Source organism: Elaeis guineensis, chromosome 4, assembly GCF_000442705.2.
Source record: "Elaeis guineensis isolate ETL-2024a chromosome 4, EG11, whole genome shotgun sequence".
Taxonomy (NCBI): Eukaryota; Viridiplantae; Streptophyta; class Magnoliopsida; order Arecales; family Arecaceae; genus Elaeis; species Elaeis guineensis.
The window spans coordinates 32,214,531-32,226,735 of record NC_025996.2 but is presented as its reverse complement, the minus strand read 5'-3'; the positions used below and the strand labels follow the sequence as shown (position 1 = coordinate 32,226,735).

Genomic DNA, 12,205 nt, shown 5'->3' with positions numbered 1-12,205 from the left:
GTGGTTGTTTTAGCCTGGTGTGCAAGCTTGTTACATCAGAATGAGTTCCAATTCATGATTCATGAACTATGAATTATTTTCTTGCCATCGCTTTCTTATGCAAATGTTTCTTTTCTCATAAGGGATCAATTTGCAAACATACGCATGATCTTTCAGCTAGATTACCATAACCAACCCCCTCATAAGTCCATTAAACAACTTGTATGAAAGAAATAGACTACATATCAAATGATTCCGTGTCGGTCGAAGATTAGACGCTTTCCAATCCCTGCAGACAACCCTACCTTTATGGTTCTTCTTACTAGCTAATGTCGATTAATTTCTAGTTTTACTCAGATAGGTCTTTTTCTCCATCCTATCTAAGTGCGGTGGAAGTACCATTTGGTGTCTTCCAGCAAATTAGACAGACGAATGACTATTTCATTTCCATATAAAGGAGTTCATATGCAGTGGAAGAAGGCCACTTGGCTTCTTTGTCGATTTGTCCACTTTCCAAGTGACATTTCTCTAACAATTTGTCTTACATCGGATGACTGGAAACAGCTGGGGCTTAGTCGCACCGTCAAAGACTCCTTAAGATCATTTGTTTGATTGGAACATAATTCTAAAAAATTCTGACCTGTTCTCTTCTTCATGATATACTGTTTAGATTTTGCAATAAATAATAAAATGTATAAAGCATTCTGATATATTTTTTTGAAAAAGATCGGTGATGTTTAAAACCTAATTATTGTGACAATACCATAAGATTGTGGTATTTTTGTATTTTATTCTTGCATATTAATTAACCAGTTGTCCTGTGAAGATGTTATCACTCTTGTACAGACTGCAAAGGCACGAAAGCTAGCATTTTTTTCCTTTAAACATGGAAGCTGGCTCTAAATAAACACCCACAAAACAAATGGAAAGAACTATTAAAATTAAAATTTTAGTGCTCTTGCTCTCGTGCTAGGGCTTGTCCAAGATGCGGAGCCGCACACGGGTGAAACATGCAAGGTCTACTTAACTAGACATGGATCATGTTTGGAAACCATAGGATCAAATGTTCGATCAAAAGACTACATATAGGATCAAAAGATTTGTAGTCATCAATAATCTAATGCACTTATGGCACGAAAACTTTATTCTTTGAATGGAATATTTTGCCTTGTTATAGTGGCCTTTGCGGTCTCTTATAAAGAGAACATAAAACCGTTAATTTTACATATTCTACAATTAAATCAACTAAATATATTTAATTATATCATATATAGCAATTTCTTTTTTATAGAAATATCAATGTTGATAAACCGAAGTGTACCCTTTCTATCTTATGAATTCAATGAACGGTCCGGTTATCCATCCATTGATGTCCATAAACTGGAATCTCTCTATTAATAAAGGTGATTGGCTGGACCGACAATATTGTAACTCGTATTAGGTTCATATTTTCAATCACCTGCTGTATGGTTAGCAGTGCACAAACAGATAAACCATTTTATTAGTTTAAGAACAAGAGATTTCTGAAAAGAAAGAAAGAAAAAGAAGAGTTAGCTAATATATAATACTTTGGATAGCAACTATAACTGCAACTTTATCACATTATTGCTCTTTGTTTCCATGCAACTAATTAATCTATAATAAGAGCTAATTGAGGAGTTGTTTTTTGTTTTGGCCAGAAAAGGGAGGGGAAAACTACCTTTCGTGGAGATAATTCTGGGATTCTGTATCAAGTATAACTCATTTATGACAAAAAATGCAAAAGGGGGTAAACTCAAACTAGCCTCTGCTTATTAAGAAGTTCTCTAAGCGCTTTCAATCAACCTAGCTGCCCCCCTTACATTCTTTTTATATATGGTCTGTTCCATCAAAACCCTCCCCACTTCGTTTGGTTTCTCGTTAGGGTCCCACTGCTTGTTCTCCACCAAACAAACCATGGCAAGGGATACTTGTCAACCACTCTCCCTTCAAATGTGTCCAATTGCAAGCGTTGCACCAGGAGAGTCACATGACGCACACGTAGGGGACACGTAGTCATTCTTTGTTTTGATCGGTGGTGATGTGATGTTGGAAAGGTTGGGCACGCGGACGAGGATCCCTAGAAAGAAATGAAAGGGCTGCCCCAACAAACTCTCCTCCCTTTGCCTGCGGGCTCTCCGGCTGACCCAAACACTTGATGGGGACTCTTTTTACACAAAAAATGACGAGGTCTGTTACTGCAACTTGGGATTCCTCCAAAATTATACCCTACACCATGAGATGCTGTACCATACTAATCATAGACATCCATTCCTATGATAGTGCACCGAGATAAGCATTTGAATAAATAAATAGCTGTCATTGATGTGGAGCAGCGCCATATGATGCATTACTAGTCTAGTTGCATGGCTCACCACCCACGCATCATGTCAATGCCAATGACGTGTTAATTAGCTTCATCTTTCTGATTCAAATACAATAGCATGGTCTCAATCCATAAATAGACCCTAGTATGGCATGACTCAGAACTAGCCACCATTTTTTTAGAAATAAAATTATGAACTGAGGAAAAGGAAAAGAGAAGGTCTACTTTGCGTTAGAACTGACGCAGGAAAGGCCCCTAAGCTTTTTTTTTTTTCTTAACAACTTGTACCGGCCTCCTGAAGACTAGCTTTAAAATATGTTGATTAAATAGTTTTTAACCCAGGGCACAGGGAGAAAACAAACAAATAACTATTCAAACCACAAATGCACTTGTTATGAGAAGGACCAAAAGGCATTAGGCTTTCTTTTGATATGTGAAGCCCTTATGCTTCGATAGGAAAAGGCATGAATTCTCATACTTATGTAAAGCATGAATTCTAATAGTTATATTTAAATGTAGGATGCTAACTTTTTGAAGTTTTTTACCACTCCGTAAAGTCAAGATTTGCCCTTTCTATAAAGTAGACAAGGAAACTAATACAGATTCCTAAGAAAGGGGATAAGAGAAGTATTTAGAGAATGATGCATTAGTGGACCTTTTAGGACCATCTGACACTAAGAAAGGAGCATATATATATATATATATATATATTCCAGTTCATTTATGAGATGCCCATAGAGCAAAATACCCACATAGACATAGGGTTGCAAATGCTTGGCTTATTGATTCAGTGAGGTAGTTTTGATGGGAGAATGGGCAGCAGAGAAGGTTTTCTGAGGTGAGGGCAGGAGAGGAAGTTGCATCCACTTTTCTAAGGCTGAAGGGAAGGCTATAGGTGGGGGCAGTTGGGGTGTAAATTATATAATTCTTTTCTCAACGATAGAAATTTGGAAAGTAGCACCCCCCTTTACAAGTATTTTTAATTTGCTACTTCTAGTTTAATCTGCAAATAATTGAACAGCTGATAATTTTTTAAGTCTATGGTGTGGCTTTGCCTTGCTGTCTCAAAAATCACTCACTCCCCTATGGCTAAGTGGCCAACAAGCACACATGACTGAAACCATGGCAAAGGTGGGGAATAATGGCTTCCAGGGAGGCTCATGCCATGCACAAGCTTCTGCCACTTATGATCTCCTAATCAAAAGGCAGGCCTAAGTGACCCCATCCACTCCAGGCGCCGCCGGTTCCCAACAAATTCAGCTGGAACAATGCACCTTAATTTGTCGCGAAAAAGTGACTGTAGATCTAAATATTATTTCTCAGCATTTGTCAACCTTGGATTTGAGTTTTAGGTTGCATCCTTATAATTTAACTTCCATATCTTTAAGGGGCACCATGATCAAGAAAAGTTGAGTTAGGTGAGGATTAAGAATGAGAATGTGTCTCCTGATCTCCTATATATCGTCTAAAAGGATGGAATCCTTTGGTTTTTTTTAAGATCATAGCTCTTTTGTTGAGGGATTTCAAACTGTTCTTCATTAAAAAGTTCAAAGAAGTAATTAGTTGTTACAGAGCTTACAAATGATGACCATAATAGATGAGAAAATACTGCCTGACTCACCTGGAACTTTCAAAGTTCAGGTTCAAACAAATCCATCCCTACTAGTGTTTCTATAGAATTGTGCCTTGCTATTACCAAGCATGTGTGCAATCACAAAACTTTCTTGATTTGGCCACACATTCAAATGCACCAAGAACCATTCATGAAAAAAAATCTAATTAGCTGAAGTGCTAGGATTAGGCAGAGTAATTGGTCATGTAGTTTATTGCAAGATCCTTTTTTCTTTTCACAAAAATTGCAACACCTCATGTGGCACGCAAAATTGATTGATAGTGATCAAAAATCTTAAACAAACCGCAACTCTACCGTGCGGTGTGACTAATTTAGTGACTACCTGTAAACAAGCTTGCAATGGCGAGTTGCACAAGCAGTAATTGCTTGTGTTTTGTTTTTTTCCTTGCTCCTAGGCCAGATGCTCTTTTCTTATCTCATTGCTGTAATCTTATTGTAACTCTGATGTTGGTTAATGAATGCTTCATTATGCTATAAAAGTAAATGTCCTTGTGGTTATCATGGCAACAGGATCAACGTATCACCAAACCTACTCGAATGATTAAGATTATCGCCTTGTCCTTTTAGGCTTCTTGAATGGAATCTCATATGTGTATAAATTGGAGATGAGGTGAATGGAAGAGGGCTATGAAAAGCAAAAAATAATGAAATTTGTAGGCCATTAAGGAGACCAAGCCAAATAAATTACTCATCACAATATGATCCACCCTCCTCTCATTCTAGTGTTTATAAGCAAAGGGATGGTTCACTCCCTAGCCCACAAGCCAAAAAATACCACCTACTCCTAAAGGCCAAGATGACAGGGTTCGGCTCTCCCTGTGGAGCTTGCAAGTTCCTGAGGAGGAAGTGTGTCAGGGGATGTATCTTCGCTCCCTACTTCTGCCATGAGCAAGGGGCCACACACTTTGCAGCCATCCATAAGGTCTTTGGGGCGAGCAATGTCTCCAAGCTCCTCATGCACCTCCCCGTAAACGATCGGTCCGAGGCCGCCATTACTATATCTTATGAGGCCCAAGCAAGGCTCCAAGATCCCATCTATGGCTGCGTTGCCCATATCTTTGCACTCCAACAACAAGTAAGTGCTCCATTGATATTGAAGCAACAAGAGTATCAATCATTATAATCAACATAGTAATCATTTAATCTCAACTTGGCACATCGCAATAGCTCTTGTATTATGGCATATGTAGTTCGGTCTTTGATTCCTTTGTGTTTATGCCATGTTCTTTAGGTTGTCAATCTTCAAGCACAGCTAGCCTCTCTCCAGGCCCAAGCAGGACAAGGCCTTGGCAATGGCTCTTGTGCCACTCTCACCCCTCAAGAAGACAAGCTCCATCAAAAATCTCCACCTTGCCAACAAGATGGGCAGGGTTTCTTTCAATCTGGAGATGGAAGGATGCAATCTTTTCTTCCAAATACCTCTATGAATGCCGAGAGCATGAACTACTACAACAGTGAACTTTCAGAATCCAATTCCATTCAATCCTCTCAGATGTACAACCCCCATTCTGGCTTGAGCGATGAGAACATGTCCTTTGGCATTGAGGACGACCCTTCTTGTGCCATGGCCACTCTTGGCATGCAACCAAGCCCTTGGACTTCAGCATATCATGACATGGAGGACCTTCAATCAGTGACCTTTGCTTATCTTCATGGCTCATGAGAATGTACAACAGTGAAATCCTCATTAAATTTTGATATCTCGTGTATTTAGACATGCAGGCAGTCATACTATGATCAAACGATTGACAACGTACTAATATAAGTAGAAATATTCCTATGATCCTTCATGGCGTTTCATAAGATATGGCAGTGTACCAGTACTAGGCATTAATAAGAAGTTAGAAATCTTCTAGCCTCTTGATCCTTTTATCAGAGTTATTTTTCTTATTTTTTTGAGAAAAGATTGGGGAACTACCTAACTCACTTTTATTGGGATTAGTAAAAAACTGACTTATCTATAATGTTAATATATATTTGTTTGATTCTCACAATAATGGTTATTGGTTCCAATGATGAACATTATGTCCTTGGGATCGGACACCTCGTAATTGATGCTTGAACTATTATAAGGGGAACATTTGGAAATGGCATGCACCAGATGATTTGATTATTTTTAAACGGGAACATCAGTGGGTTGTATGTAAAGAAAGTGAAGCAGCATACCTTGTAGACAAATATAATAAGGACAGTGAAACAATTAAAAGTTGATTTATCTTTTCGATGCCATTCAATTTAGTATCTGAGCGTCTGCAACTTCTTCTGATTCAGAATTGCAAGTTCTGTAATTTTAAAGGTTGTGCAGAACAAATGGGTTAAGTCTTAGCTTTTTGCTTCTTGCGCATTATTATTGAAAGCCTAATACATAATAATCTGAAACTTCAGTATTTTAGATAAAATTTATGTAACGATCGAAGATCTCACCTTAAAAAACTAGCTCGATGGTATTGATTGAATTCCTTGATTTGTATGAGCATCTAAAGTTTATCCAGTACATAGTTGATGTTGAAGTAAATATATATTTGCATGGATCTTCATAATTCTTCCTCTATTATATCCTCCGAAGTTTCTGAAACACTTGGGCTAATTTTATATTTTCTCAAGATTTTCTAAAGATGTAGCGGTTTTGCAATGTCTTTTTAACAAGAGTTTATATTTTTTTATACCAATCCATACGAAGATTAATTAGTAGTTTGATAAAGTTATTTTAGACCAAATACATCACAAGGTGTCGGCATTTTCCTAAATTAACATTTTCTACCAACACTGCTATGTACGACTGTAAAGAAATATTAGTTAGAAAGTACGATATAAGTAGGTAAAAGTGTTTGCTTTCCATGAAGAACAGCATGGAGCAGTACCATGTCAGTCCATTTAGAGGAAGATTGTTGACATTGGATCTTCAAGAGCCAACCATCCATTTGAATTGTTTCACTAATTAATGCTTTTCAAGTAGTTACATTTTTTTTCTTCTTTTTTCCTTTTCTTTTTTTGGGGCCCACAAAATACAAGGCCGTGCACTCTAAAAGGGAAAGAGAGAATTTTTTTTTTTTTTTTTTCTTTCCTCCGGAACAAAGAGAATCAACTACAATGTCAAAAATATACATGATAGTACTAGATATCACACTGGGATTTCTCATGACTGCGCTTCAACCATGTTATATAAAAGTAAGCTCCGCTGAGTGGCAGGAAAAGAAAATTTTTCCACATTTTATACAGTCGGATGAAATGTTCTAGAGAGCTAACACTCGAACATTTATTTATCTTTTCATGTTTCAGAGTGAACCATGTCTCGGTTCCATTGTTTTTATAGCAAGTTCTGCAGTACAATACAAGAGCAAAATGCATCATAAGTTTGAAATTTGTATTTACAGAATAGGAGGGGTTGATTACTAATAAATTGATGGAATTTATTTTGGATAAAGCTGTTAATTGATCTGAGAACCTTGCAGGCCTCAAACTTGGTTTGAATCCTTCTCGAATAAGACCAAATTTAAATTTACGGCATGTTTGGTGGGGTGAGTTGGACTTTGGAATGGGAATGGAAATAAACAACTTCCATTTTATTCGTTTGGTTGGAGAGAGTGTCATTTCCATTTTAATTTAAAGAAAGAATAGAAATATGCTAATTCTCAAAATCGAATTTATATATTTTTCTAGTATTCAAATCCAATTTCAATTTTCGTTATCAACTAAATACATTAGAGAATATGATAATTCCGATTTCTATTCCAATTCATTCCAATTCTGGTTCTAATTCTGGTTATGAACAAAACATATACTTAATTGAATTAACTTTGAACCTAAGTCACAGGCTTGAAATAAATTCATAGATAAGCCAGAAGTTACTCTGGTTCCATGAAGCTCAGAAATACTAATATGATATAAATTATATGTATGCAAGTTTATAAGCAAAACACTGGATCTAATCTAATGGTTGGTATAGCTTTGATTTGGATAATGAAAGTATTATTAAAGAACCTTAAACCCCAAACTCCTAGCTCTTTGAATCAATTATAACTTAATTCAAGCTTGATACAAGATCAAATTTATTTCATCTTGATTTGAGATAATGAAGTTGACAAACTAGTTCTTTCAAAAATAAGCTTGATCAAAGCATAAATATTTCAAACTTGAGCTCAAAATTCATGATAAAAAATAATTTCAAGGTAAGCTTGTCTAGACTCAGGCTTCACCAAGCTCAACTTGATTACAACCCTAGTAATGATCAGGGGCCAAAATTGTTTCAGACATACTTTCCTCCATTTCTTTCATTAAGGTGATAGTCTGCACACAAGGATCAAGTGTAAAATAAAAATAAAATTTAAGGGTTCTATTCATGCTAACAACTGGTAGCTCAGCTTGTTGGCACTCTCCAAGTGAGAGTTCCCAAGTTTGATCAGTGAGTGGTGGTACGGAACGGTGCATTTAGTTATCAATTTTCATCCCAAAGGTAAATGAAAACCTTGTATCAAATCTTATTCACCCTTCTTCTTGCCACCTTTTAAGTGAAAACCTAGTACCAAATCTTGTTGCTTGGTTGCACAAATTCAACCAAGTGGATCTCTTTACCTGCTTACCTACTAAAATGACCATGGCAAACAGAACTACAATGTTTACGGGCAATACAATGCTAAGAGGAACCAACTTAAAATAAGGACAGAAATCCCAACATAAAGCAGTACGTGAGGCTCACAAAGGTATTCTAAGCTTGATTTAAGCATGAAAGATAGGCATTCTTATTCAAAGTTCTCAATTTCTCATTCACTAAATTCTGCATGCCCACGGACCGCAATCAACAAATAGGGATGCTGCGAAGCATGAAGAGCTCTTCAGACGATATAAACACTGTTTGTTAAAGCATCTACTTGAATAAATGATAAAACATTGTTGAAAAATTGATTGAACCATGCTCACAAGCTTCTGCATGCATGCCAAAAGAATTTATGTGCAGGCCTTTGGTAGTTGAAAAGCGACATGCCAGGCCCAGTCCATAGGATGATCATAGGATAAGGCCTACAAAAATTTCTTATGTCGACCTAAAATTTTTGCTCTGGTATATGCAAGCTAATTGGGATAGGCACCCCAGTTTTGTCTGCAGATCACGTACAGACGCTACCTATTAGTACACGTTAAGTTGATTAAACCTGAAGCTGCCGAGCAGCTCAATCTTGCACCGGTCCAATTTTGCTAGGGTTATTGATCATAAGCAGACTGGACTGCCTCCATGAGTTCTATAGCTGATTCTATCCTAGTCCAGTGAGTTAACATTAAGGACTGCTCCACAAAGCGATTAAAGCAAATCAAAAGCAATGATGTAGTGTGTTTATGAGACTGCATAAAGGAAAATGATTTACCTTGCACCATGATGCCGAGAAGAATCATGGGGCATGCCAAATTTGAAACTTCACAAAAATTGAGCCAAGATCATTTCCGGAATCGCATAATGTAGTCCGAATATGATTGGAATCGTCATCCAATCTGCAGCGCTGTTAGTTTTTGTATAGATATATGTTGCCTCAAATGAAGCTTTATTTTCTTTATGTACGAGTATTAGATCCTATTGTACCATCATCTATGTAGGTGCAGAGTGGCAAAAAGCTGGTAGTCCCTCTAACGGTAGATGTCTTCAAGCAAGTTCATTATACTTCAAGAGGTTTACCAAATATGGTTCTCGATCGTAACTAGAATGGATGGCTCAACATATGCTAATTAAAACCAAATTCCACAAACTAATGTGTATTTTGTTTATTCCCCCAGTCCACAAATCGCCACTGACGCCCACATATTCTCGATTTAGTACATGGCCCAATCCTGTTGTGTGTGAAGCCAAAAGGCCCAAAACCATGATTGGACTTTTTCTTTTCTAGGCTCATGAATTCTGTTGGTGCAAAAACCCGCTGGCGCCGGAGAAGCTGGAGTCGAGGAAGTCACGGTCACCGTCGGGACCTGCAAAAGAAGTCTAAATCGGAGGTGGTGTTGCTCCGGCAAGACCCTCCGACGCTCAAGTCAGTTCTCTGCCTCAACAAGAATAGAGTGTTCGAACGGAAATTTTAGCAGAGTTTCTAGGTAAAAACGAGAGCTTAGAGAATAACGTATCTGGAGCTCCTTTTTATAGGCGAAAAGGGGCAGCAGACTGATAGCGATATCTGTAACCGTCTGGCAGTGGGCTGCCCAGAGTCAGGTGGAGTTTGTTGCGAAGAGTAGTAGAATGGGATCGTGGCCATCGCCAGTACGTGCCACGTAGAGTCTGTTGCGGGTAGTGGAACGGTGCCCGTTGTCGCGACTTGCCAGGAGGTGGGAGGAATCGCACGGTATCCGTCGCAGGGAGTGGAGCAGAATCGTGGTCATTATGGTGATCTGCCAGGGAGTGATGGAGCCGCGCGAAATTCGTCGCAGGAGGTGGAGCAGTGTCGTGGCCGTCACTGCGGCCTGCCAGGGAATAATGGAGCCGCGCAAGATCCGCAGTAGGGAGTGGAGCAGAGCCGTGGCCATTACTACGGCCCGCCAGTGGGTCCATACTTGTCAGCTGAAGTTCGGTTGGAGTCAGTAGCTGGGGTCGTGCGTGGAGCCCGGTTCCCGTGGGAGTCCGGGCGAAGCCTTCCAGCAGTCGAGGTCAAGGACGAGGTTTGGCTCCCGTAGGAGCCCGGACGAAGTTCACCTGCAATTAAGGTCAGGGACGAAGTCCGGCTTCCGTAGGAGTCCGGACGGAGTTTACCTGCAATTAAGGTCAGGGGCGAAGTCCGGCTCCCGTAGGAGTCCGGACGGAGTTTATCTGCAAGTGAAGTCGTGGGCGGAGCTCGACTCCCGTAGGAGTCCGGGCGAAGCCTTCCCGCAGTCGAGGTCGAGGACGAAGTCCGGCTCCCGTAGGAGTCCGAACGAAGTTCACCTGCAATTAAGGTCAGGGATGAAGTCTGGCTCCCGTAGGAGCCCGGACGGAGTTTACCTGTAAGTGAAGTCGTGGGCGGAGCTCGGCTCCCGTAGGAGTCCGATCGAAGCCTTCCCGCAGTCGAGGTCGAGGACGAAGTCTGGCTCCCGTAGGAGTCCGAACGAAGTTCACCTGTAATTAAGGTCGGGGACGAAGTCCGGCTCCCGTAGGAGTCCGGACGGAGTTTACCTGGAAGTGAAGTCGTGGGCGGAGCTCGGCTCTCGTAGGAGTCCGGACGAAGCCTTCCCGCAGTCGAGGTCGAAGACGAAGTCCGGCTCCCGTAGGAGTCCAGATGAAGTTCACCTGCAATTAAGGTCGGGGACGAAGTCCGGCTCCCGTAGGAGTCCGGACGGAGTTTACCTGGAAGTGAAGTCGTGGGCGGAGCTCGGCTCCCGTAGGAGTCCGGGCGAAGCCTTCCCGCAGTCGAGGTCGAGGACGAAGTCCGACTCCCGTAGGAGTCCGGACGAAGTTCACCTGCAATTAAGGTCGGAGACGAAGTCCGGCTCCCGTAGGAGTCCGGACGGAGTTTACCTGTAAGTGAAGTCGTGGACGGAGCTCGGCTCCCGTAGGAGTCCGGGCGAAGTCTTCCCGCAGTCGAGGTCGAGGATGAAGTCCGGCTCCCGTAGGAGTCCAGACGAAGTTCACCTGCAATTAAGGTAGGGGACGAAGTCCGGCTCCTGTAGGAGCCCGGACGGAGTTTACCTGGAAGTGAAGTCGTGGGCGGAGCTCGGCTCCCGTAGGAGTCCGGGCGAAGCCTTCCCGCAGTTGATGTCGAGGACGAAGTCCTGCTCCCGTAGGAGTCCAGACGAAGTTCACCTGCAATTAAGGTCGGGGATGAAGTCCGGCTCCCGTAGGAGTCCGGACAGAGTTTACCTGGAAGTGATGTCGTGGGCGGAGCTCGACTCCCGTAGGAGTCTGGGCGAAGCCTTCCCGCAGTCGAGGTCGAGGACGAAGTCCGGCTCCCGTAGGAGTCCGGACGAAGTTCACCTACAATTAAGGTCGGGGACGAAGTCCGGCTCCCGTAGGAGTCTGGACGGAGTTTACCTGGAAGTGAAGTCATGGGCGGAGCTCGGCTCCCATAGGAGTCCGGACGAAGCCTTTCCGCAGTCGAGGTCGAGGATGAAGTCCGGCTCCCGTAGGAGTCCGGACGAAGTTCACCTACAATTAAAGTCGGAGATGAAGTCCGGCTCCCGTAGGAGTCCGGACGGAGTTTACCTGTAAGTGAAGTCATGGGCGGAGCTTGGCTCCCGTAGGAGTTCGGGCGAAGCCTTCCCGCAGTCGAGGTCGAGGACGAAGTCCAGCTCCCGTAGGAGTCCGGACG

The 12,205-nt window shown here is 41.5% G+C and overlaps 1 protein-coding gene across 1 annotated transcript; it reads left to right on the top strand.

Annotated features, from left to right (window-relative positions):
• The first annotated feature begins 4,573 nt into the window (after nt 1-4,573).
• Nucleotides 4,574-5,815, top strand: LOC105043102 (LOB domain-containing protein CRL1-like). The gene is made up of 2 exons (XM_010920522.3): nt 4,574-5,031; nt 5,188-5,815. The coding sequence occupies exons 1-2, from the start codon at nt 4,753-4,755 to the stop codon at nt 5,617-5,619; spliced, it is 711 nt and encodes a 236-aa protein (XP_010918824.1). The 5' UTR covers nt 4,574-4,752; the 3' UTR covers nt 5,620-5,815.
• The last annotated feature ends 6,390 nt before the right edge of the window (nt 5,816-12,205 follow it).

Bases quoted from the DNA above. Each gene is read 5' to 3' on its own strand.
- LOC105043102 (XM_010920522.3), top strand. From the start codon at position 4,753: ATGACAGGGTTCGGCTCTCCCTGTGGAGCTTGCAAGTTCCTGAGGAGG. The intron at 5,032-5,187 runs GTAAGTGCTCCA...CATGTTCTTTAG, and splicing joins TCTTTGCACTCCAACAACAA to GTTGTCAATCTTCAAGCACA.